Below are 23,471 nucleotides of genomic sequence, written 5' to 3'. Positions count from 1 at the left end.
TCTCCATATTCCATTAAAAAAAAAAAAATAATAATAATAATAATAATAAACTAAATACGGCTTTGCTTTTAATGTGACACAGGGCAGAAAGGATCCTGAGTAGTTTTTGTATACCGAAATGTGCATTTTACACAGTTTACAGTTTCATTGTATTGCGACAAATTATTTAAGATATTATTTCTTCTCGAAAACCATTGATGCTTGTATCAATAAGACTTGAGAGTGGATTGAAAATAGAAGTTATTTTGAATGACCATAGCGCTGTGATTCTTTAATTTTTAAAACGGATTCTTGGCAACGCATATTCTTTAAATGGCGCTGTTATTGAAAATTGCGCTTGATTGGATTGAATATCGGCCGACCACCACATCTACGCATTTCGATAACAAATGAAACTTTGGCGGTTAATTCAATGGAGCAGTCGGGGCTCCTGTCCACTTTTCGCTCTCTGCCCAGAGAAACTTTGCAGTTTCCTCATTAGTGGCTGCATTGGATGCATTTTTTGGTCTGCAATCACTAAAATATAAACCAGTTACACCTTCCAGATCCGGATGAAGAGCTGCATACAAAGTAGTTTGTGCGCCACTTTTGGGAGTCTTTATAAATGGCCGGATGAAAGGCTTGGCAATACATTTCAGAGCTCTGAAAGCGAAATAATTATTTATTATTATGACACGATTAATTTTACGATAAACATACTCTCCACATTTGTTGTTGTTTATGAATCTGACATTCCTGAAAAGATCCGTATCAACAACACCGGGATGCAAAGAATTGGCCGTTACTCCAGTTCCTTCCAAACGTGCTGCCAACTCACGTGTGAATATTACATTCGCCAACTTGCTCTGGTTGTAAGCGCCGACCTCGCTGTAGGATTTCTCACTATTTAAATCCTGTGTGTTGATCCTGCCATAGCTATGCGCTACGCTGGAGACATTGACAATACGACTGGGTGCGGATTTCTAAAAAAAAAAAATTGATTAAAATTTGAAATGTTGTTTGTTTTTATCATATAATACCTTCAGTAGATCTATTAATAGGATAGTTAGTAGAAATGGACCCATATGATTAACACCCAGCTGCCATTCAAATCCCTCCTTCGTCAGCTTGCGAGGACCAAGCATCACTCCAGCATTGTTAATCAGAACGTGCAGTCTATCTTGTTTTTGTTTATACCTATATTACTCACAATAAGCAACATTTTCAAAAGAATAGTGTAGTCTACTCACTCTGCAACAAATTTGCGAACAGAATCCAGAGATCCCAAGTCGAGCTCAATAAAATGTATGTTATGGTTTTTAGTATCCACAATAATTTCACGTCGCGCCTCTTCCGCTTTGGCTTTGTCCCGACATCCCATATAGACGGTAGCTCCACGCCGTGCCAGCTCCCAGACTGTCTCCTTACCAATTCCCGTATTGGAACCGGTTACAATGAATACCTTGCCTTCTTCATTTGTTTGTTCTGTAAACTGACCCGCTCTATAAAATGTGTAATATATAGTATGTTTATATATAGTATATTCGTTATAGTTCACCTGCAGCACATTTTTATTTTTTTGCAATATATTGATCTTGACTTTAACTAGCTATAATGTTGACTGAGACGCAGAATATAGTTCCGAGCTTCTTTTATAATTTTTCCCGAGCTGCAATTAAGCACCTGGGCAAAGTGCAGAATCACGATAATCATATATTATACGAGCAACCGGTTTAATGGAGAACAAAGGCAGCCCAAAGATTGGATACCCTAGAACATGAACGTTGTATGTCAAGAATAAGCACAAAGATGAAAAGTGAAAGCTTAACTAGAAATTAAGTTTGGCAAATATAATCGAAAGCTCATTAAATTAGTAAAACGAATTTAACTTAAAGTTCATTATTAAATGTTTTATTTAATACTCTTTGTTTTTAGTTTCTTAGCTGATAAATTGATCGTCACATACTATGTTGAAGTGATCGATTACAAATAAAACTTTGTCGGCAACTACAAAACTCAATTAAAGTTAATTTAATAGAACAGTTGGTGCACCTGTCCACTTTTCACTCTCTGTCCAGAGAAATTTAGCAGTTTCCTCATTTGTGGCAGCCTTGGATACATTCTTCGGCTTGCAATCGACAAAATATAAGCCAGTTACACGTTCCAGATCCGGATGAAGAGCTGCATACAAAGTAGTTTGGGCACCGCTCTTAGCACTCTTTATGAATGGCTTTGCCATGTACTTCACACCTCTAAAAGCGAAATAAATATATAATTTACGATTAGCAATGGTTTTTGCGATAAACTTACTTTCCAAAATTGATTTTTAAGAATATGATATTCCTTGTAATATCGGTATCGACAACACCGGGATGCAATGCATTGACCGTTACTCCAGTTCCTTCCAAGCGTGCTGCCAACTCGCGTGTAAATAACACATTCGCTAACTTGCTCTGATTATAGGCACCGACCTCACTGTAGGATTTCTCACTATTTAAATCTTTTATGTTAAGATTTCCATAGCTGTGCGATACGCTGGAGACATTCACAATACGACTGGGTGCGGATTTCTTAAAAAAAACAAATGGATTAGAATATAAAAATATTTTATTTTTTTTTAGCATACCTTCAGAAGATCCAGTAATAGAATAGTTAGTAGAAATGGTCCCATATGATTAACACCCAGCTGCCATTCGAATCCTTCTTTAGTTAATTTGCGAGGTCCGAGCATTACGCCAGCATTATTAATCAAAACATCCAGTCGATCTTCTTGTTGTTTATAACTATCAATATATAGCATTCATATTGAAATAAAGAAAAAATTAAAAATTTATTCCTAGACTCACACTTCCACAAATTTGCGCACGGAATCCAGAGATGACAAGTCAAGCTCAATGAAAAAGATATTTTGATTCTTGGTATCCTCAATAATTTCACGTCGCGCCTCTTCCGCCCGGACTTTGTCCCGACATGCCATATAGACGGTGGCTCCTCGCCGTGCCAGCTCCCAGACAGTCTCCTTACCAATTCCCGTATTGGAACCGGTTACAATGAATACCTTTCCGGTTTCATTGGTTTTTACCGTAAACTTGCCGTTTCTAAAAATGTATAATATGTTTACATATGTTAATTTATTCATAATACTTGATGCCGTTTCACTCACTTGCACATTTTTTTGCGACTTGATCTGAACTATAGCTAACTGTAATGTTGACTGCCACGCAAAATACTGTCGGAACGTTTTTTATAGTTCTAACAAATAATTAAGTGCAAAATCATCATGAATATTAGTAAATTATCACACCAAGTACGATGGTAACCTAAAATTTGAAGCCCAGCAAAACGTTCAAACAAATAAAAAGCTCGATAAAGCTTTAAGTGATAGGTCAACTAAAGTTTTAGCAATAGGTCGTTACTCGAAAGCTTATTGACTAAATGAAATTTATTGAACCTAATAACTTAATTTATTTAACGTACTTATAACAATTCAATTTTTATGGTCTTATGGGTTTTCTTGGGTCTCTCCTCGGGATCCGATTTTTCTTTCTTCACAAAATCACTGGGAGAACCTCCTAGATTCAGAGATCCCATTGATCTAGTAAAGCGTCTAACAACAGGCATACATTCATTGCACATCACAGCCGAATTTGCCATCGGAAAATTTTGAATCCGTATCGGATTTGGAACATCACGTTCACCACGTTTCTTAAGTACACGAGTTTTTGCCTTAGTGACTCTGCCTTTTTTGATGGCAGCATCCAGTTTCTTTTTTCTTGATACTTTTGCCTTTACCGGTTTTTTTAAGTCCTTAAATAGACCAGCGGGGTTCAAATAGTGGCTAACGGAATAGTTCGAGGAACCAAAACAAGTAATAATTCCCAGTTGGGCGAGATTGAATAGCGATTGATGAATTTCCATGTCAGCACAATCCTTCTTGCCTCGCATTTGCTTTTTTACGCGATTAGCAATCTCATCTTCAACAAGAAAACTCTGGTTAGACGACTGCAAGAATAGCATTGCCTTATACACATTGCGATTGATCGACTTGCGTACTCCAAATTGATCCATGGTAAATCACAAATAAAATAAAATCGATTGACAAAATAAATTTGGTCAAAAAATAAATATAATATCAATAACAATAGAATTGCTCTAAAAACGTTTCGTTGCTTTGAGTTTGGATACGTTTCGATTGAGCTGAGGAGAAGTTATGCCGATTTTCAATAGAAAACGTTTTCAAATGACAGATTGAAGAAAAAGTCAGAGCATACTTGGGATTACAAGCTAAAACGAAGAGTTTTTCGATTTTATTTGTAACAATTTTCTTTGTTTTTTTTTGGCGCGAAGCTTTTAGTAGGGTGTTAGTAGTTCGCTTATATTTTGTTTGTGTGTTTTTAATTATATCGTAAACGTATAATATATATTTGTATATATAATGATTTCTTTCGTATTCCTCTTTAGTTTTTGGCTTAATATAATTACTAAAATCTTTCGTAAAAGTGTTGCAGGTATATTATGTTTTCTGTGTGTGTATGTGTGTGTGTAAACTCATAAATTTTCTTTTTTTGTATTATTTCAGATTCATTGAATTCAACTAAATTTCGGATTTCTTTCTGATTGTGCGGAGCTATTAGTGTTCGTGGTGGAGGGCTGCAAAACATAATCGATTGATTGTATCGTGAATACAACTTATGATTAGAGTATAGAGTAATCTGGGGATAAATATAAAGATAAATTTTTAAGCCGTCGACAGTGTTTGTGTTGGTTGCCCCAAGTACTCTGTACTTGTGTGTTGGCTTCCATATCCATATGTTCAAATCGACGGCTTATATGTGTCTCCAAATAGCAATTACGGAGCGATAAAACATTCCAGAGCTGGTTTAACACAGACGGTATACAGTTATTGATAAACAACAGATATTTATCATCAACATTATTACTTAAAATTATTTAAAGGGGTTTTTTGTCTTAGCTTTTCCATTTCCTTTTGCGTTTAGGTTGCTATCTTAAACATCTTTCACATACGGACATAATTTTTTAATGAAAATCTTCTTTCCATCTGTTTTTACTCTCTTTTCTCACATTACTTCCTTTCTGTTTTGACTTCATATGCTTAATTTCTTCCCTTTATCGTTTTGATTCAATTTCAGTGAATGTTGGCTAAAAACGCGTATTACGCAATTCCATCCGTTTATTCGCTCTTCTTGTGGGTGATCAACGCATCCTCCATCTCCTCCTTGGGCTGATCCTTGTCACCCCAGCCCCAAGTGGCATGGGAGCCATCGCCAGTGCGCTTCACGCGCTTCTTGATGATGTCTACGGACACGCTCTTCAGATCGTAGGCCAAGCCAATGCGAGCAAAGAAATCGATGAACGCTGTGGTCAAGTTCAGAGAGTAATTGCCAAACTCAGCGGTCTTGTAATCCCAGGGGAACACATGATGATAGTTGTGCCATCCCTCACCGAAAGCGAGCACTGCAACCGAAACATTCTGAGCAGGGTTGATGTCTCTGTAATAAGAAAAATCAGTTAGCCAACTCGCTAAAGAAATCGCAATTCCCGTATTGGAACCGGTTACAATGAATACCTTGCCCTCTTCATTTGTTTGTTCTGTAAACTGACCCGCTCTATAAAATGTGTAATATATAGTATGTTTATATATAGTATATTCGTTATAGTTCACCTGCAGCACATTTTTATTTTTTTGCAATATATTGATCTTGACTTTAACTAGCTATAATGTTGACTGAGACGCAGAATATAGTTCCGAGCTTCTTTTATAATTTTTCCCGAGCTGCAATTAAGCACCTGGGCAAAGTGCAGAATCACGATAATCATATATTATACGAGCAACCGGTTTAATGGAGAACAAAGGCAGCCCAAAGATTGGATACCCTAGAACATGAACGTTGTATATCAAGAATAAACTCAAAGATGAAAAGTGAAAGCTTAACTAGAAATTAAGTTTGGCAAATATAATCGAAAGCTCATTAAATTAGTAAAACGAATTTAACTTAAAGTACATTATTAAATGTTTTATTTAATACTCTTTGTTTTTAGTTTCTTAGCTGATAAATTGATCGTCACATACTATGTTGAAGTGATCGATTACAAATAAAACTTTGTCGGCAACTACAAAACTCAATTAAAGTTAATTTAATGGAACAGTTGGTGCACCTGTCCACTTTTCACTCTCTGTCCACAGAAATTTAGCAGTTTCCTCATTTGTGGCAGCCTTGGATACATTCTTCGGCTTGCAATCGACAAAATATAAGCCAGTTACACGTTCCAGATCCGGATGAAGAGCTGCATACAAAGTAGTTTGGGCACCGCTCTTAGCACTCTTTATGAATGGCTTTGCCATATACTTCACACCTCTAAAAGCGAAATAAATATATATTTTACGATTAGCAATGGTTTTTGCGATAAACTTACTTGCCAAAATTGATTTTTAAGAATATGATATTCCTTGTAATATCGGTATCGACAACACCGGGATGCAAGGCATTGACCGTTACTCCAGTTCCTTCCAAACGTGCTGCCAACTCGCGTGTAAATAACACATTCGCCAACTTGCTCTGATTATAGGCACCGACCTCACTGTAGGATTTCTCACTATTTAAATCTTTTATGTTAAGATTTCCATAGCTGTGCGATACGCTGGAGACATTCACAATACGACTGGGTGCGGATTTCTTAAAAAAAACAAATGGATTAGAATATAAAAATATTTTATTTTTTTTTAGCATACCTTCAGAAGATCCAGTAATAGAATAGTTAGTAGAAATGGTCCCATATGATTAACACCCAGCTGCCATTCGAATCCTTCTTTAGTTAATTTGCGAGGTCCGAGCATTACGCCAGCATTATTAATCAAAACATCCAGTCGATCTTCTTGTTGTTTATAACTATCAATATATAGCATTCATATTGAAATAAAGAAAAAATTAAAAATTTATTCCTAGACTCACACTTCCACAAATTTGCGCACGGAATCCAGAGATGACAAGTCAAGCTCAATGAAAAAGATATTTTGATTCTTGGTATCCTCAATAATTTCACGTCGCGCTTCCTCCGCCCGGACTTTGTCCCGACATCCCATATAGACGGTGGCTCCACGCCGTGCCAGCTCCCAGACAGTCTCCTTACCAATTCCCGTATTGGAACCGGTTACAATGAATACCTTTCCGGTTTCATTGGTTTTTACCGTAAACTTGCCGTTTCTAAAAATGTATAATATGTTTACATATGTTAATTTATTCATAATACTTGATGCCGTTTCACTCACTTGCACATTTTTTTGCGACTTGATCTGAACTATAGCTAACTGTAATGTTGACTGCCACGCAAAATACTGTCGGAACGTTTTTTATAGTTCTAACAAATAATTAAGTGCAAAATCATCATGAATATTAGTAAATTATCACACCAAGTACGATGGTAACCTAAAATTTGAAGCCCAGCAAAACGTTCAAACAAATAAAAAGCTCGATAAAGCTTTAAGTGATAGGTCAACTAAAGTTTTAGCAATAGGTCGTTACTCGAAAGCTTATTGACTAAATGAAATTTATTGAACCTAATAACTTAATTTATTTAACGTACTTATAACAATTCAATTTTTATGGTCTTATGGGTTTTCTTGGGTCTCTCCTCGGGATCCGATTTTTCTTTCTTCACAAAATCACTGGGAGAACCTCCTAGATTCAGAGATCCCATTGATCTAGTAAAGCGTCTAACAACAGGCATACATTCATTGCACATCACAGCCGAATTTGCCATCGGAAAATTTTGAATCCGTATCGGATTTGGAACATCACGTTCACCACGTTTCTTAAGTACACGAGTTTTTGCCTTAGTGACTCTGCCTTTTTTGATGGCAGCATCCAGTATCTTTTTCCTTGATACTTTTGCCTTTACCGGTTTTTTTAAGTCCTTAAATAGACCAGCGGGGTTCAAATAGTGGCTAACGGAATAGTTCGAGGAACCAAAACAAGTAATAATTCCCAGTTGGGCGAGATTGAATAGCGATTGATGAATTTCCATGTCAGCACAATCCTTCTTGCCTCGCATTTGCTTTTTTACGCGATTAGCAATCTCATCTTCAACAAGAAAACTCTGGTTAGACGACTGCAAGAATAGCATTGCCTTATACACATTGCGATTGATCGACTTGCGTACTCCAAATTGATCCATGGTAAATCACAAATAAAATAAAATCGATTGACAAAATAAATTTGGTCAAAAAATAAATATAATATCAATAACAATAGAATTGCTCTAAAAACGTTTCGTTGCTTTGAGTTTGGATACGTTTCGATTGAGCTGAGGAGAAGTTATGCCGATTTTCAATAGAAAACGTTTTCAAATGACAGATTGAAGAAAAAGTCAGAGCATACTTGGGATTACAAGCTAAAACGAAGAGTTTTTCGATTTTATTTGTAACAATTTTCTTTGTTTTTTTTTGGCGCGAAGCTTTTAGTAGGGTGTTAGTAGTTCGCTTATATTTTGTTTGTGTGTTTTTAATTATATCGTAAACGTATAATATATATTTGTATATATAATGATTTCTTTCGTATTCCTCTTTAGTTTTTGGCTTAATATAATTACTAAAATCTTTCGTAAAAGTGTTGCAGGTATATTATGTTTTCTGTGTGTGTATGTGTGTGTGTAAACTCATAAATTTTCTTTTTTTGTATTATTTCAGATTCATTGAATTCAACTAAATTTCGGATTTCTTTCTGATTGTGCGGAGCTATTAGTGTTCGTGGTGGAGGGCTGCAAAACATAATCGATTGATTGTATCGTGAATACAACTTATGATTAGAGTATAGAGTAATCTGGGGATAAATATAAAGATAAATTTTTAAGCCGTCGACAGTGTTTGTGTTGGTTGCCCCAAGTACTCTGTACTTGTGTGTTGGCTTCCATATCCATATGTTCAAATCGACGGCTTATATGTGTCTCCAAATAGCAATTACGGAGCGATAAAACATTCCAGAGCTGGTTTAACACAGACGGTATACAGTTATTGATAAACAACAGATATTTATCATCAACATTATTACTTAAAATTATTTAAAGGGGTTTTTTGTCTTAGCTTTTCCATTTCCTTTTGCGTTTAGGTTGCTATCTTAAACATCTTTCACATACGGACATAATTTTTTAATGAAAATCTTCTTTCCATCTGTTTTTACTCTCTTTTCTCACATTACTTCCTTTCTGTTTTGACTTCATATGCTTAATTTCTTCCCTTTATCGTTTTGATTCAATTTCAGTGAATGTTGGCTAAAAACGCGTATTACGCAATTCCATCCGTTTATTCGCTCTTCTTGTGGGTGATCAACGCATCCTCCATCTCCTCCTTGGGCTGATCCTTGTCACCCCAGCCCCAAGTGGCATGGGAGCCATCGCCAGTGCGCTTCACGCGCTTCTTGATGATGTCTACGGACACGCTCTTCAGATCGTAGGCCAAGCCAATGCGAGCAAAGAAATCGATGAACGCTGTGGTCAAGTTCAGAGAGTAATTGCCAAACTCAGCGGTCTTGTAATCCCAGGGGAACACATGATGATAGTTGTGCCATCCCTCACCGAAAGCGAGCACTGCAACCGAAACATTCTGAGCAGGGTTGATGTCTCTGTAATAAGAAAAATCAGTTAGCCAACTCGCTAAAGAAATCGCAAAGCTCATCACTCACTTGTCATAGGGACGGTTGCCGAATTTGTGGGCAGCACTGTTCACTAGCCAGGTGACATTCAGAATAAAGCACCAACGGAACATGGTGGCCACGAACCAAGCGTTCATCAACGATTCGTTCCAGAAATACATGGGAGCCAAAGTGGGCAGAATGAAGCAAGCCAGAGGCATCAGAATCATGTAGTGTCTGAAATTAAAGATAGAAACGTGAGTCAGTTGAACAATGCAATAGATGAAGAGATCACTTACTTCTTCTGGAACATCAGGATGGGATCAGCACGCAGATCAGATAGATCAACACCCTTGCCCTTGGCCTTAACCTCGGGGTGCTTCTTGCACAGCAGCCAGCCGATGTGCGAGAAGAAGAAACCACGTGTGGCATTATGGGGATCAGCATCGGTTTCCGAGTACTTGTGGTGCACACGATGATCGCGGGCCCAGTGGTAGGCGGCATCCTGGAAAGCAATCGTGTTGAAGATGACCAGCAGCAGACGCAGTGGCCACTTGGCCTTGTAGGAACGATGGGCCCACAGACGATGGGCTCCAGCCGTGATGCCAAGTCCAGAGGCGACATAAAGACCGAAAGCTTTAAGAGATACAAATTGAAACGCAATTAGTTGAATTACTTTTATACATTTATTTCTATACTACAATTATACAAATTTAATAAATTTTATAAAAAGGGCCTCGTTTATGACTCTAATTGATTCTTGTCTAGTACATAGCTAACATCCTGAATTCCATACGCAGTTCCGTCTTCGTTAACAGACAGAATGTCCAAGAAGTTCATGCTTATTAGCGAAGATCGAACCAATTCCTTCAAATTGGAAACAGGATTCGTATTACGTATGGTAAAGCGCACTTCATTTAGTACTTCATCAAATGGTGCATATTCAATATTTTCTGTATTGGTTATATAACTAACTGCCTTGAACACATGTCGATTTACTTTGCGCGGAACGTCGAAATTATCCATTTAAAAAACAAATAAACAATACAAAATATGTAAATACTTGGAAATAAAATAAACTATAGAATTTCTTATGACTGCTTAGCTCGTTTCTATTATAGCACAACGAATTTAAATAGAAATCTGAAGTTTAAACACATGTCGATTTACTTCACGCTAAACGTCTAAACTATTCATTAAAATAAACAAAATATGCGACCACTTGACTAAACTCTTTAATAGTTAAGCTAATGTGGAAATATTTACGATATCTGTTTTTGGGATCATAACGGAAATGAATGGAAAGTACTATAGAGTCTGAAGTTCTTTAGGGGCACCGAGGGCGCATGATTTCGTTGGCTATTTGCCATTTGTCTGTCTAGCCGACATTGTTCAATGTTATCAGCGCCAAATTTGGACAAAAAAACAACGCTGATAACCTCGGAAAATATTGATATGCACGTCGGCACACGCCAATCAAGGATGGCAACACTATGGACACACGTACACACAACAGTTAAGCTACGTAGGGTTGTCAAGCCATCTACAATCGAATAGTTTCTTACCGAGTAAGCCTGTCTGCCATTTGGCAGAGGTGATCATCAGCCAGGCACCGTAAACAGCAGCCACATGGAGATATCCAAAAAGTATAATATTACGCCAGACAAGTTTAAGTTTTCGTTTATCCGCCTTTTTCATAGAAATGATATCCTTGACCAGCCCGCCATCGATGGTCTCAGCATCCTGCTCGAAGAGCACACCAGTTGAATCAGCCTGCAACTTGGTCGGATTCTGTTCCGATTCAGCTGCAGCTGCGGCAGCGGCAGAGATAAGCGAATCGGTGATCGCTTGTCCACCAGCAGTTGCGTTGGGCGGCATAATTAAGCAGTTGCTGTAATCAAAAAAAAAAAAAAACACGCACATTAAAGTATTTTTGAATGCATTAAGGCAATGGTAATTAACTATGCTAAGCTAATGTGTTAATTTGAACTTGACACGCTTTGAACTGCAGTCGAGACGAGCACCTTTATTTTTTATTGCAGTTGTGTGGTCACACTTGCAACTCTACAAGTGTCTACACACAATTGCTTTAACTAGCTAATAAATAATTGCCAAACAATGTGTGCATTATTCAAACACTTTCACGCTAAAATTTTTGACAAGCGGCTTTGGCACAGGTCGGGAAAATCAATAAATTCGTGAATGTCCTTGTCGAAGGATATCTGCAAACGCTACTCACACAAACAAACACGTAGGTAGATTGGCACAATTAAAATGCCGGCATAAGGGAAAGAGAGACAGAGAGAGAGAGCAATAACACCTACTGACAAAAGCGAGGGGCGGCACTTTTAGTTTTTGGCACTCTTCGCTCACGCACACAGCCTCGCGCTTGTATTTGTAATGCTTGTTAGTGTGTAGACAATTGCACATTGTGGGTCACTGGGCGCACAACACAGTGTGAAGGCCAAGCATTAAGCATTAACCTCTCCGTGTATGTGTGTTCGCAGGGTCATGGAAAATTTTCAACTAAACTGTTATACACACACACACACATCCGCAAACAAACATAAACAGTGAAGTTTAGCTTGCGGTAGACTTTAATTTGAACTGACAGTCAAAAGAAACAACCATTAATTGCGATATGCATTGCAGCTGTCACAATTAATTTATGACCATACACGGCATCTTTAATTTACCTTCTTTAATGTCTCACTAACAAGTCAAATTTTGTATTTCTGACTACCGAGCGAACAACAACCGGCCAATCGAGCGTTAAGTTTTAAACTGTTGAGGGGAATGCGAAAAACAGTTGTCGACAAGAAGCTTTCGCTCTTTCGCAAGCTTCGCGCAAAGTCAAATGGTCTTTTTCGTGTGTCGAAAGCTTTTTAAAGTGTGCGATAGTGGCAAATATATATACAGACATATGTATGTTTTATAACATTGCGATGTCTGCAACTTTTCTATAATGCTAAATATGAATCCTAAATATTTATACATTATTCAGGGTCAGGGTTTTATAAACAGCAAACACGTTGCCATTTAATGTCCAATAGTCAATAGATTGGTAGCTTATCGCTTGGTCTACGTGATTTAAGGTAGCAAAATGCCGGTTCTTAAAAAGATGACGAAATCCAATGAGTCTATGTACCTTCAATAAAATGAAGACAACAACCAAATACAAATTTAATTACACGTTGGCTAAAAAACAAGTCAACACAATGCTAATTTGCACGACGTATGCAAGTCTTGCAAATGTATGTGTTTATAAGTCTTAAAGGTGTAAATTGCTGCAGCAGCGAGTACAGCACCCGCACACACACAAATATACATATTCATGTAGTATGTAGGTGCATACATACATAAATAATTCATATTATTGAAACTTGAACCACGTGAATACGTGTACAAAAAATCATACGATGTCCCTCCCTACTACGAAAGTCAAGTATAAACAACAATAATGGCGCGCCATTGGAAAGCACACGAAAAATAACATGAACAAGAAATCTAGTTAGATTTTTACTCATACAAACACACACACATGCAAGCACATTCCCTCATACATACATTTAAAACAAACAGCAGATCGCCAACGCCAAGCCAAGTTTCAACGAATATGGCGCACAAGTGAGAGCCAGCGCCCAGAGAAAGAGCGAGAGAGTGTAAACAGCTGATTGGTCTGGCTCTCAAAATGTGTCTAAGAACCGGTAAGGGATTGTCTGTCTGCCTGTCTGTCTCTTACAGCCTATGCCGGCTAAATAAACTTTTTTGGTCGCGTTTCCATGAAATTTCACGACCGGGGTACGCATCTGATAAAAGCCATATGCTTTGATGCTTTGATATTGAACTTGAAAAAAGACCATGACGTTGTGTGCCAACGACAAAATGCTTTCAGCGGCGTGTAACCAAGAGAGCAAAGCACACAAACGAAGAGAGATGGCAAACGGCAAAGAGAGAAAAGTCATTTACCCGGCATAATCACACTGCAGATGCGTGATACGAACGAGACGGGCGGATGAATATTGCGACTCTCACTCGACTCAACTCGGTCAAATTCTATTGATGTTTGTCTAATCTATTTGGCAAAATTGTTGAATGCATCAATTTGCAAAAAGCAAATTCAATTTGCTGAATTCTACTCAAAGACACACAACGAACGACATTTGTGTCAAAACACACGTGAACATTTGTACGATTCCTATGGAAATGTATGTGCATATGTTATACAACTAGTACACGATTAATTTTGTTTAAAAAAAAAAACAAACAAAGGTGGCTCCCAACTAATTTGATTACAACGCAGCGATGGGGTTCGACGAACCCGAATAAATAATGAAGTTGCGAATAATTTTTAATTTAATTGCGAAACCCAATTTTAAAGAATCGATATTATATAAAACACACATTTTTAGAATAGTTTGAATAAACAGCTTGAGTATATGAATGTGTTTTTTTTGTTGTATGTTTTTTATTAATGCGCAGCGCCCCAAGCTAACGTTAATGGAGGCTTTTATCTGAATATATTTAACCTTCGTCTACTCACAATGCGAGCCCTGACCGTTAAAGTACAGCCTTCAGAAAAGTTCGAGAGATCGAGAGTAGAGGAGCTTATAAAAAGCTACTTAAAACATCGTTTAAGAGGTTCAATGCTTTTCATGTGCAGATTTCAAAGCACCATCATCACTGACTTTTTGCTTGCGAAAGCATCTCGCAAACAGACCAAAGAGCCAGCATAACACAAGAACTACCTAAATGCGTAAATACACAACGCACACATATGCAGGCAGACAGACAGTTGCATGTGTATGTGTGGGTAGTAGAGGTGCTTTTTTTTCGACTACTTTATTTGATCACAAATTGACGTTAGTGGCTGCTTGCTCTTGCTGGCTGCTTTTACGTAAACTCTTGCAAATCCTGTCGTGTAACCAATCAACTGTCGCATGCACAAAATAAACACCAACCTGTTTTTCTTTTAAATTTTGCAACGATTCCAAACAAAAAACTTTGTTTTTTTCGCGGTTTTTCTTGTTTCAGAGGGACACGCGGTAGTAGATTTTCAAATATGAATTTCACACACAAGAAACGCGAGACAACACGTCAACACGTCCACACGCTTTACGCGCTCAAGTCAAACTGAGAGCACTTGTGGAACGGTTGCGAAAATTTAAACGTTTTTTCAGTCGCGCGATTGACGCGAGACGCGACGCCAGAAAACATTACGCAGCCCCTTTCTTTGCAATTTGTTGATATCGCCGACAATGTATGTCCATATGTATTGGTTGTATGTAAGACGTAGGTTTCAATTTGTGATTAAATGTCATTAGAATGCACTCATTATTTGTGCTTAGATAGTGCGCAAAATTCAAAACATGCATATGAATGGATTTTAAGGATGGCTCAAACTTTCGCTCAATTTTGTTCAATTAAAATGATCTTTATTGACATTATCTAATTTTTTTTCCATTAAGTCTCGACCACTTGACATTCAAGTACTTAGTATTCGAAAAGTACCATAAATGAGATTATACTAACTGCTTCTAATCACACAAATACTAGGGGTCAGAGTACAAGTCTGCTACCAATAATCTGGTTTTGTTTGCCTTTTAACCAATTTATTAACCTTTTCGATATTGTACTTTGGATTGATACAAGTTAGTCAGCGAGTTAGTAAATTGTCAATAACTCAGTCACTATTAACCGATCGAAGGCGTAGCACATGGATGAATGGATCTGCATACGTGTATCATTAACGGCAATACTGAACTTTGTGCACTTCGATTCACTTTAAATCTGCATATTTGATAATTTACATTAGCGCGTCGCTGTTTGTACAATGTAATTGTTTAAATAATTAACGATCTGAACAATTTGTTCTTTAATATTATTTTCCATATACAATTGAATTTATATCGAAAAAATATATTTGTTTATTAGAATAGATCCAATGATCTGAAATCTTATATTCATATTCTTAACTTACTCAAATATGTTAAATATTTAAATTTATTATAAATAAAGTCGTTCATATATGTTATTGAAGGGTATTGAGCGTGCGCATATTAAAAGTAAATTTGATAGTTTGTTGTCAATATTCAAACTCGACAAGCTTGGTTAAAAGTTTAACAAAAGAATAAGATTTGCATTGATAATAAGCGCGGAAACATGTTCTTTTAGCTAAATCAAAGACCTCTCTTTCATTTAAATTAGTATAGTATTTGTATTGGAAATGTGTGTCTGCGTATAAACAGGGTATCAAAAGATTGTAAGCAATTTACTTTGGTATTCTTGATAAATTATAGAACTTGTGCTCGAGCAGCTGCATTCGGCATAATATACAAATGTATTTCCATGTATCTATCGTATGTAGTTGCTGTACATTGCATATGTGCATATAGATTTCATTTAATCATCACAACTGCAAATTCAATTGCGCATTGATCATCAGCGTGGAAAAAATAGAAGGGAGATGAACTCTAAGATCTGATAACGACAACATGACCTCTAATAATTTGCCTGTCAATTGAATAAAAACCCTCTATAACTAGCTGCATATATGTTAGAAACCCATTACCTCAGAGAGGCAATTAAATAGACGACTTCTACAAAATCACATTAGCCAAAACAATAACTGAAACATTAATTTTAATTACTAGTGAAGATTAAAAAAATAAAAAGACTTATATTATACGATTATTATACTGACACTGTCCTATAGCCTTGAAATTAAATATACTTAAATACAAAAGAAATTTATTATAATTTATTTGATTGTTAGAGAAATCTGGACTATAAACAAAAATGTATTAACTTACACTTCTTGTAAGGATTCGAAGATTTCTATAAACCTATACACATACGTACATTTTAATGATTAAAGAAAATCAAATCTTTATATCACTTTATTTATTTATGATTGTGGGTGCTTTGAACATACACAATTATATTTTCAATTTCACCATAAAATACCACATGCGTCCATCTTAACAATGAATATTAACAACAACAAGAGCTTTGGCAGATTGTTATAGGGTATTCTGAAGTCAAGGTTATTCTAGTATGTAACCTGGAAATGCTGCGCGTCATTCAAACAATGTAAAAGGGAATGAAATAGAAATCCTAGCCTTGCGTCATTTGCAATTGAAATGATGTCACTGAAGGAGTGTGCTGCGCACACAGAATATATAGAAATATTATGGACGACAACATTCTAATCTTTTAAAATTTTATATATTCAAATAAAAACAAATCGGAAAAAAACAAAAAAAAGTAACTATCTGATTTGATAATATGGCATGTTCTTTTAATCAGAGCAAACAGAGCGCGTGCTGCTTTCGATGCGGTGATTCAAAAATTGCATGTTCTTCGAAGATGTTCCAGCTGATGGCATTGCACAATGTCACCAGAAAAGTAATTAACGAATTGTGCACTTACTTGTTTCACTTTTGTTCCAATGAGATTTTTTCCTTTTCTTTTTGCAATAAATTTCCAGGGAACTTTTAATGAAATAATTAATCAGCAATGTTTTTACATCGATAACAAAATTGATGCATTAATCAATGAATATTATAGCATCTAAATAATATTGTATATTATAATTATAATTCCAAAAAATGTTTCTCTGGCAATTTAGTTTTTGTTGTGTGTGTGTTTCGTTCCTTCCGTGTCAAAGCTGTTTTCTTTGCCGGCGTGTGACCAAAAGCAAGATATCTAAAAATATTCATTTTATCACAGATGGATATATACCAAAGTGCAGAAATCCCGAAAATTGTCACTTTAATCAGTTTATTGTTTACGTGTTTTTAAAAGCAATCTAGTCATTTTGTAGAACATTTTATCCGCATTTGAATAAATTCTTTCCCCCGCTATTTAGTTTACCTTAAAATTAAAATTTTCTGGTATTTTTATACTAAAAGGATGCTGTTTACGATCTCTTCACGGTAATACATCGAATAAATTATTCGATAACTATTTTAATAGCGTCACTCAGCTGGTTTTGTAGCAGTAAATGTTAGTTTTATAAACAAAGTAACTGCTTCCGTTTGAAAGTCTTTGCTTAACTCTATTAGAACTAATAAATTTTTACGGCTCATAAAAATAATCTTCAACGTTTGCCCGCTACATTTGACCTATTGGGAGGCAGCCACATCGATTGCAAAGATCTCTGGAAACTTTTGATGCTGGCGGCGTTCTTATCGCAATCATCATCAGCGGAACAGACGATAACAGCAACAACATGACACAACAGAGTGATCGGGACGGGAATAATTCCGCTGTGGAGGGAAATAACGATTTAAAACAATTCGTTAATAATTCGCCAGTGCTGCGCATTGCGGTTTATGGCATGTCGGAGCTAATCAACACGCGACTATCTGCTAAGGCCCTCGACATATGCTTGGAACTACTTGGAGCAGGTGTCCATCCAAAGGCGCTTGCCGACGTTATATTACACACCATGGATGCCAAAGAGAAACGTTCCGGCCGTCCATTCGTTTAACTTAACTGGATTTCACTAACTAATATGCGTGTTATCGAATGAAAAACACACTCACGTATAATGCGAAACTTGAGATTAGGTGAACAACAATCAGCGGATGGGCCACCTGCAAACGTCTAGACAATTATACCTTCCATAAAAACAAACAAACCTGATAGCAAGCACAAAACGTTGTTAATCTGTTGTTAAGTGTTATAAAAAAAGAAATGGTTATATTTAGTATTTATCAATTTTATTAATATAGTATCCTTTCCCCTAACTCGAACTTAGCGTGCATAAATAAAAAAAAGTATATATAATATAGAATAGTATAGTATAATATATAATTTAAGTACTATTTCTCTCTCTACTTCGTCTTGTCAACGAACAGCACATGCTTAACATCCTCTTCGGTGAGATCCTTGTCCCCCCAACCCCACAGTTCATGGCTGCCATCGCCAGTGCGTCGCACACGACGCTCAATTGTCTCGGGTGCCACCGATTTCAGATCGTAGGCCCAGCCGATCTTGGCAAAGAAATCAATGAACGCGGTGGTCATGTTGAGCGTATATCTGCCCCATTCGGCGGTCTTGTAATCCCAGGGGAAGACATGATGATAGTTGTGCCAGCCTTCGCCGAAGGTGAATGCGGACACGTAAGGACTCTGGGATGGATTGATGTGCCTGCAAAGATATACAAGATTAGTTAAGGTAAACTAGAGTAACAGCAGGATAAAGCCACATACTTGTCATAGGGACGTCCACCAAATTTGTGGGCAGCACTGTTCACCAGCCAGGTCATGTTGAGCTGGAAGCACCAACGGAACATGGTGGCCACAAACCACGAGTTCATCAGCGTCTCATTCCACAGGTACATGGGTGCCAAAGTGGGCAGAATAAAGCAAGCCAGTGGCATGAGAATCAAATAGTATCTGCAAGATATTTACAAACACATTAGCAAACAAGTAAATTTGGAACTCAAATGAAGTTGACACTCACTTCAGCTGGAACATGAGAATGCGATCGGCACGCAGATCGGACAGATCCAAGCCTTTGCCCTTGGCCACCACATCGGGATGCTTCTTGCACAGCAGCCAACCGACATGCGAGAAGAAAAAACCACGTGTGGCATTATGAGGATCAGCATCGGTTTCCGAGTACTTGTGATGCACGCGATGATCGCGTGCCCAGTGGAAGGCGGCATCTTGGAAGGCGATCGTATTGAATGTGATCAGTATCAGGCGGAGTGGCCACTTGGCCTTGTAGGAACGATGCGCCCACAGGCGATGGGCACCTCCAGTAATGCCGATCATGCCCATCGTATAAAGTACAATAGCTGCAATTTAAATCATCAAGTTAATTTGAAATGTAAAATGTAAATGTTTTAACATACAGAATGCAACCGTTGCCCATTTGGCTTTAAAGAGGAATAAGTATCCACCGTATAGAGCAGCCAAATGCAAATAACCGAATAGAATAATATTACGCCAGACCCATTTTAATTTGCGTTTATCGGCCTTCTTCAATTGCGTTATGTCACCAGCCAGGGCGCAGTCATTAGTTTCCGCATCGGCCTCGAAGAGCACTCCGGTTTGCTTGGATGCATTTGGGTTCTCTTTGGATTGCAGCAGCTCCTGCTCGTTGCCACAGGCTGGTAACGAGTCCGCTGGTCTAGAGACGGCGTTTGGCGGCATCGCTGCAAGTGCAAGAAATGTATTAGATCATTTATCTATATAAGAGAGATTTGTAGGTTATATTGAAGAGATTTCTTTATTATTCTACTTCTTAAATATGATCTTCACACACTTTCAGAAATTTGTGTTATATCTAATAACTCACGAGAATTTTATTATTTTATAGTGATTACTAAATTGTAATATCACAGTTTTAAAACAAATGTTATTTAATAATACATTTGTAGGTATCTTATATTGAAGGGATTTCTTTATTATTCTACATCTTGAATATGATCTTCACACACTTTCAGAAATTTATGTTATATCTAATAACTCTCTAGTATTTAATTATTTTAAAGTGATTGCTAAATTGTAATATCACAGTTTTAAAACAAATTTTATTTAATAATATGGTAGAGATTAATTGAAACCTATTTTTGTATCACTAAATATGTATGTATATAGTATAATGAATTTCTTGAGAATCATTAAAATTATTATTTTGCTACTTTATACTTTATAGTTTATTAGATGCATTTTAAAAGGATTTCCTTATTATTTTTTCTTTAGTAATGATTTAAAGAATTTCATTATTATTTTTCTATTTCATTTAGAATTTGTAGTTTATGGCTTTATTGAAAATGTAAACCATTTATTACTGTTTTATAGTCTAACTGAAAAATATGCATAATTATTATAGTGTAGTGTCACTTTCAAAATAATGAAATATTTTTAATAAAATTTAAATTTGGAGTATGCAACTTTACTTTAAATGCAATTTATATTCTTCATTGTTAAAATGCTGTTCAATACCTTTTACTACGAAAGTTCTTATATAATTTGCATAATTTCAGTTACAATGTTGTCTGCACTTAATAGATTCGTTTGAATACCAAACAAAGAAAAAGAAAATCCAATAGCAATGTTAATTCACCTTAAACTTGTAAAAATTCCGCCTTTAATTGATCATGAATTTCTAATCTCAATCTAATTAGTCGTACAAATTCCACGTTTAATTCCGTTGTTTACCAAACTTTGTTAATGGGGGGTCTAAATGCTTAATTAAGATATCTTCTTGGCAGATTCAAGGTCCAACAAGGTTAAAAATAATGGTTTAAAGTTTGCCTGACATCCGCCGTGTTTAACTAATCAACAGGATATTTGCACTTGGGATAATTTTGCACAAACACTTTTGTTATCTCTCATTGATGTATTTTTCTCACTAATCGACTTACCAAAATTCTTGTCGCGATTTTAAAATAGGTTTCTTGTGGTAGTAGAATATATTCCAAAAGTTTGAACCACAACCGTTCCCGATGGTGGCTGAGTGTCCACTGTGAAGCTTAGAGGCGATCGTGCCTTCTTTTGAATCAATTATAGTGCACTCAAGTCGATTGTTGATGAGAGTTTAGTTAAAGGTGCGTCTATAACACTTGACGATTTCGAATTCTAAGCTTCGGAATTGCGCGACACGTCGTATTTAAGTGAAATAATGATCTTCTAATCTAACTATGACCTGATGGTTTATTATTGATGTAGATTATTTTTATTTTTGGGTTAGATGATCTTCTGATGAATGACAGACATAGATCGCATGAGAATGGGTGCGGATATTATATCATTTATTGTTAATTTCCGTTACTACGATGCCGTTATCAAGCCACTATCAAGGCGTATATACCTTAATTTGCCGCCACTTCACATTATAAGAAGGTTATTAATCTGATTTTTATTTAATTACTAAGGCAATAAGACTTTGGACGTGCACCATCGAACACATGTTCAATAAAGAAGAGCACAGTTCAAGTATTGCATCGCTGTCTGGGGATGATCATTTAATCGAATGCATCTCATCGGCAGTTCGGTCTGAGTCACAGCCGGCAAAAAACCGCCTGTTCGTTCACGTATGCGATTGTTTTGCTTATCATTATCTGCGGTAAAACCGAAAGCTCTGTCCTTCAAATGTTTAGCTTGATAATGAAAGCGCCATCTACATGCGGTAGTCGCCGTTAGCGCGCGCCATCTAGTGTTCACAATACGTTTTGTGTTTATGGTTATTATGTATTTAAATAATTTAACAAATTCAAATCGGTCAGTTCTGAACTGCTTGTGAGGATGTTCTTATACATTATATATACACAGCGTTATCTATTATGTCATCTTATTTCTTTGGGTCCTCTTCTGACTTTGGTTTCTCGCTGGTTTGTTCGCCTTCCTTGACCGCCGCTTTTTCCTCAACCTTTTCGGTCTTTTTCGACTTCTTTTGCGCCTTCTCTGCTTGTTTTTGCTTTTCAGCCTCCACTGCAGCGGCTTCCTCCTGTTGTTTCTTCGTTTCTTTCTCTGCAGCTGCCTCTGCCACTTCCTCATCATCCCAATCGGCCATTGAGCGATCCCGCTTCAGCCAGGAGTGTGTTGTGTCGGCTTTGAAGGCTGCAAGGGGAGAATAAGTAAGGAGAGTTTTTTTTAATAAACATTAGTTGTCTACTTACTTTGATTGAACCACTTGATGCCGTTCTGCATGTCCTCAATTATTTCGCGAGATGTGTACATCACCTCATTCTGCACTGCCTGATGGAACGTCGACGTTTCGAAGGCAGCCGAATAAACGGAGTTGCGATCGTGATTCAAAGCACGCTGTGGAAACTTGGCTAGACAACTGGCCAACTCCAGCGCATTGCCCAGAGCAGTACCCGTGGGCACAATGCGATTGACTAGTCCAATATCATGTGCCTCCTGTGAGCCTACCGGCCGCCCAGTCAGTATCAAATCCAACGCACGCGACAATCCAATCATGGCGGGCAATCGAACGGTGCCACCATCCAGCATGGGCACTCCAAAGCGTCTGTTGAAGAATCCCAGCACGGCTGACTCCTCCATGACACGAAGATCACACATCAGGGCCAGCTCCAAGCCATTGGCTATGCAGTAACCGTTGATGCCACACACTACAGGTTTTTTTATTTGACGCCTTGTGGGACCCACAGATCCCTCAGGTCGCATTAGTATATCCACGCTTATTTCCTCTTTTTCGTCTGTGCTCATTTCTAGAATGTCGAAACCAGAGCAGAATGAGCCACCAACGCCATAGAGTACAGCCACTGGGGATGTGTCATCAGCCTCAAAGGCAGAGAACGCATCGCAAAGTTGAGCGGCGGTAATCGAGTCGATTGCATTGCGTTGTTGTGGCCTATTAATACCGATTACGGTAATATTTTTGTCCTTTTCAACTAGAATAGACTTGGGCGGCGTTGGCTCCGCTTTAGCATCGGCTGCAGCTTCTGCAAAAATTGCATTTTTATTGATATATTCCGTAGGTAAACATTATGTCACGTTATTTTAACTACCTTTGTGCAGTTGGTTAGTTGTGCTCAGCATGCGGCCGGCTGAAAAGCGCAACTGCCGGCCAACTTGCTGGCCTAGCTGCCGTCCAATTTTGCGCAACATATTTAACGTAGTCCTTTGATGGTAAAACCTTTAATTTTGTATACGTAAATTATCAAAAACTAAAAAAAAAAGTGCAAAGCTATCCTGATTTGCAAAACAATTTATAAATGTCGTACCGGAAAGCGTTGCCACTAATATTGAACTCCACAACGCTGTCAATGCATTCGATTGCTGAAAGGTTAGCTTTAATCGATAGTTAATAGCCGAAATATTCGTGAAGGTAATAACCGTGACATTTTAATTTTTAAATTAAATA

The 23,471-nt window shown here is 37.3% G+C and overlaps 7 protein-coding genes across 13 annotated transcripts; 1 reads left to right on the top strand and 6 right to left on the bottom strand.

The window, feature by feature from the left end:
• Window positions 1–60: 60 nt before the first annotated feature.
• Window positions 61–1,755, bottom strand: LOC117575510 (retinol dehydrogenase 12-like). The gene is made up of 5 exons (XM_034259757.2): window positions 1,538–1,755; window positions 1,230–1,481; window positions 1,020–1,176; window positions 700–962; window positions 61–642 (listed from the first exon to the last, which is right to left on the bottom strand). Exons 1-5 carry the CDS (start codon window positions 1,546–1,548, stop codon window positions 405–407), a joined length of 921 nt encoding a protein of 306 aa, XP_034115648.1. The 5' UTR covers window positions 1,549–1,755; the 3' UTR covers window positions 61–404.
• Window positions 1,756–1,871: 116 nt separating this feature from the next.
• LOC117575511 (retinol dehydrogenase 12-like) lies at window positions 1,872–5,883 on the bottom strand. 2 transcript variants are annotated; one of them, XM_052007389.1, is made up of 6 exons: window positions 5,663–5,883; window positions 5,567–5,606; window positions 2,826–3,037; window positions 2,606–2,762; window positions 2,290–2,549; window positions 1,872–2,231 (listed from the first exon to the last, which is right to left on the bottom strand). In XM_052007389.1, the coding sequence occupies exons 1-6, from the start codon at window positions 5,671–5,673 to the stop codon at window positions 2,006–2,008; spliced, it is 906 nt and encodes a 301-aa protein (XP_051863349.1). In that variant the 5' UTR covers window positions 5,674–5,883; the 3' UTR covers window positions 1,872–2,005. The 2 variants fall into 2 exon arrangements, with proteins under 2 accessions (XP_051863349.1, XP_034115649.1); XM_034259758.2 differs by lacking the exons at window positions 5,567–5,606; window positions 5,663–5,883 and adding an exon at window positions 3,143–3,290 and having other exon boundaries at window positions 1,873–2,231; window positions 2,826–3,077.
• LOC117575507 (acyl-CoA Delta-9 desaturase) lies at window positions 4,251–17,205 on the bottom strand. Of its 4 annotated transcripts, none has more exons than XM_052007388.1 (5): window positions 14,585–14,766; window positions 11,189–11,514; window positions 9,923–10,259; window positions 9,675–9,860; window positions 4,251–5,489 (listed from the first exon to the last, which is right to left on the bottom strand). In XM_052007388.1, exons 2-5 carry the CDS (start codon window positions 11,499–11,501, stop codon window positions 5,171–5,173), a joined length of 1,155 nt encoding a protein of 384 aa, XP_051863348.1. In that variant the 5' UTR covers window positions 11,502–11,514; window positions 14,585–14,766; the 3' UTR covers window positions 4,251–5,170. The 4 variants fall into 4 exon arrangements, with proteins under 4 accessions (XP_051863348.1, XP_034115644.1, XP_034115642.1 ...); XM_034259753.2 differs by lacking the exons at window positions 4,251–5,489; window positions 14,585–14,766 and adding exons at window positions 8,376–9,614; window positions 17,055–17,205; XM_034259751.2 differs by lacking the exon at window positions 4,251–5,489 and adding an exon at window positions 8,376–9,614.
• LOC117575512 (retinol dehydrogenase 12-like) lies at window positions 6,002–7,420 on the bottom strand. Its single transcript, XM_034259759.2, has 5 exons — window positions 7,268–7,420; window positions 6,951–7,202; window positions 6,731–6,887; window positions 6,415–6,674; window positions 6,002–6,356 (listed from the first exon to the last, which is right to left on the bottom strand). The coding sequence occupies exons 1-5, from the start codon at window positions 7,273–7,275 to the stop codon at window positions 6,131–6,133; spliced, it is 903 nt and encodes a 300-aa protein (XP_034115650.1). The 5' UTR covers window positions 7,276–7,420; the 3' UTR covers window positions 6,002–6,130.
• Window positions 17,206–17,483: 278 nt separating the features above from the next.
• On the top strand, window positions 17,484–18,738 carry LOC117575519 (uncharacterized). The gene is made up of 2 exons (XM_034259766.2): window positions 17,484–17,560; window positions 17,764–18,738. The coding sequence occupies exon 2, from the start codon at window positions 17,857–17,859 to the stop codon at window positions 18,115–18,117; it is 261 nt and encodes an 86-aa protein (XP_034115657.1). The 5' UTR covers window positions 17,484–17,560; window positions 17,764–17,856; the 3' UTR covers window positions 18,118–18,738.
• On the bottom strand, window positions 18,333–21,224 carry LOC117575508 (acyl-CoA Delta-9 desaturase-like). The gene is made up of 5 exons (XM_034259754.2): window positions 21,007–21,224; window positions 19,489–19,791; window positions 19,095–19,431; window positions 18,842–19,027; window positions 18,333–18,779 (listed from the first exon to the last, which is right to left on the bottom strand). The coding sequence occupies exons 2-5, from the start codon at window positions 19,787–19,789 to the stop codon at window positions 18,464–18,466; spliced, it is 1,140 nt and encodes a 379-aa protein (XP_034115645.1). The 5' UTR covers window positions 19,790–19,791; window positions 21,007–21,224; the 3' UTR covers window positions 18,333–18,463.
• A 587-nt stretch (window positions 21,225–21,811) lies between these two features.
• On the bottom strand, window positions 21,812–23,360 carry LOC117575506 (probable enoyl-CoA hydratase echA8). Of its 3 annotated transcripts, XM_034259749.2 has the most exons (4): window positions 23,332–23,360; window positions 23,116–23,243; window positions 22,261–23,049; window positions 21,812–22,201 (listed from the first exon to the last, which is right to left on the bottom strand). In XM_034259749.2, exons 2-4 carry the CDS (start codon window positions 23,213–23,215, stop codon window positions 21,933–21,935), a joined length of 1,158 nt encoding a protein of 385 aa, XP_034115640.1. In that variant the 5' UTR covers window positions 23,216–23,243; window positions 23,332–23,360; the 3' UTR covers window positions 21,812–21,932. The 3 variants fall into 3 exon arrangements, with proteins under 3 accessions (XP_034115640.1, XP_051863347.1, XP_051863346.1); XM_052007387.1 differs by lacking the exon at window positions 23,332–23,360 and having other exon boundaries at window positions 22,261–23,046; window positions 23,116–23,325; XM_052007386.1 differs by lacking the exon at window positions 23,332–23,360 and having other exon boundaries at window positions 23,116–23,322.
• Between the last annotated feature and the right edge of the window lie 111 nt (window positions 23,361–23,471).

Source organism: Drosophila albomicans, chromosome 2R (assembly GCF_009650485.2).
Source record: "Drosophila albomicans strain 15112-1751.03 chromosome 2R, ASM965048v2, whole genome shotgun sequence".
Taxonomy (NCBI): Eukaryota; Metazoa; Arthropoda; class Insecta; order Diptera; family Drosophilidae; genus Drosophila; species Drosophila albomicans.
Note: the sequence above shows the minus strand (reverse complement) of the source record. Positions and strands in the feature narration are given on the sequence as shown.

Coding starts and splice junctions, on each gene's coding strand:
- LOC117575506 (XM_034259749.2), bottom strand. CDS start 23,215: ATGTTGCGCAAAATTGGACGGCAGCTAGGCCAGCAAGTTGGCCGGCAG. Junction 23,050..23,115: donor AACTAACCAACTGCACAAAG/GTAGTTAAAATA, acceptor CAATTTTTGCAG/AAGCTGCAGCCGATGCTAAA. Junction 22,202..22,260: donor CATCAAGTGGTTCAATCAAA/GTAAGTAGACAA, acceptor CTCCCCTTGCAG/CCTTCAAAGCCGACACAACA.
- LOC117575510 (XM_034259757.2), bottom strand. Junction 963..1,019: donor TATTAATAGATCTACTGAAG/GTATTATATGAT, acceptor TTTTTTTTTTAG/AAATCCGCACCCAGTCGTAT. Junction 643..699: donor AACAACAACAAATGTGGAGA/GTATGTTTATCG, acceptor TTTCGCTTTCAG/AGCTCTGAAATGTATTGCCA.
- LOC117575519 (XM_034259766.2), top strand. CDS start 17,857: ATGACACAACAGAGTGATCGGGACGGGAATAATTCCGCTGTGGAGGGA.
- LOC117575511 (XM_052007389.1), bottom strand. Junction 3,038..5,566: donor AAACAAATGAAGAGGGCAAG/GTATTCATTGTA, acceptor GAAACCGGAAAG/GTATTCATTGTAACCGGTTC. Junction 2,550..2,605: donor TATTACTGGATCTTCTGAAG/GTATGCTAAAAA, acceptor GTTTTTTTTAAG/AAATCCGCACCCAGTCGTAT.
- LOC117575508 (XM_034259754.2), bottom strand. CDS start 19,789: ATGCCGCCAAACGCCGTCTCTAGACCAGCGGACTCGTTACCAGCCTGT. Junction 19,432..19,488: donor ATGGGCAACGGTTGCATTCT/GTATGTTAAAAC, acceptor TTTAAATTGCAG/CTATTGTACTTTATACGATG. Junction 18,780..18,841: donor GGTGGACGTCCCTATGACAA/GTATGTGGCTTT, acceptor ATATCTTTGCAG/GCACATCAATCCATCCCAGA.
- LOC117575512 (XM_034259759.2), bottom strand. Junction 6,888..6,950: donor GTGCGCAAATTTGTGGAAGT/GTGAGTCTAGGA, acceptor ATATATTGATAG/TTATAAACAACAAGAAGATC. Junction 6,675..6,730: donor TATTACTGGATCTTCTGAAG/GTATGCTAAAAA, acceptor GTTTTTTTTAAG/AAATCCGCACCCAGTCGTAT.
- LOC117575507 (XM_034259753.2), bottom strand. CDS start 11,501: ATGCCGCCCAACGCAACTGCTGGTGGACAAGCGATCACCGATTCGCTT. Junction 10,260..11,188: donor ATGGCAGACAGGCTTACTCG/GTAAGAAACTAT, acceptor TATCTCTTAAAG/CTTTCGGTCTTTATGTCGCC. Junction 9,615..9,674: donor GGCAACCGTCCCTATGACAA/GTGAGTGATGAG, acceptor TTCTTATTACAG/AGACATCAACCCTGCTCAGA.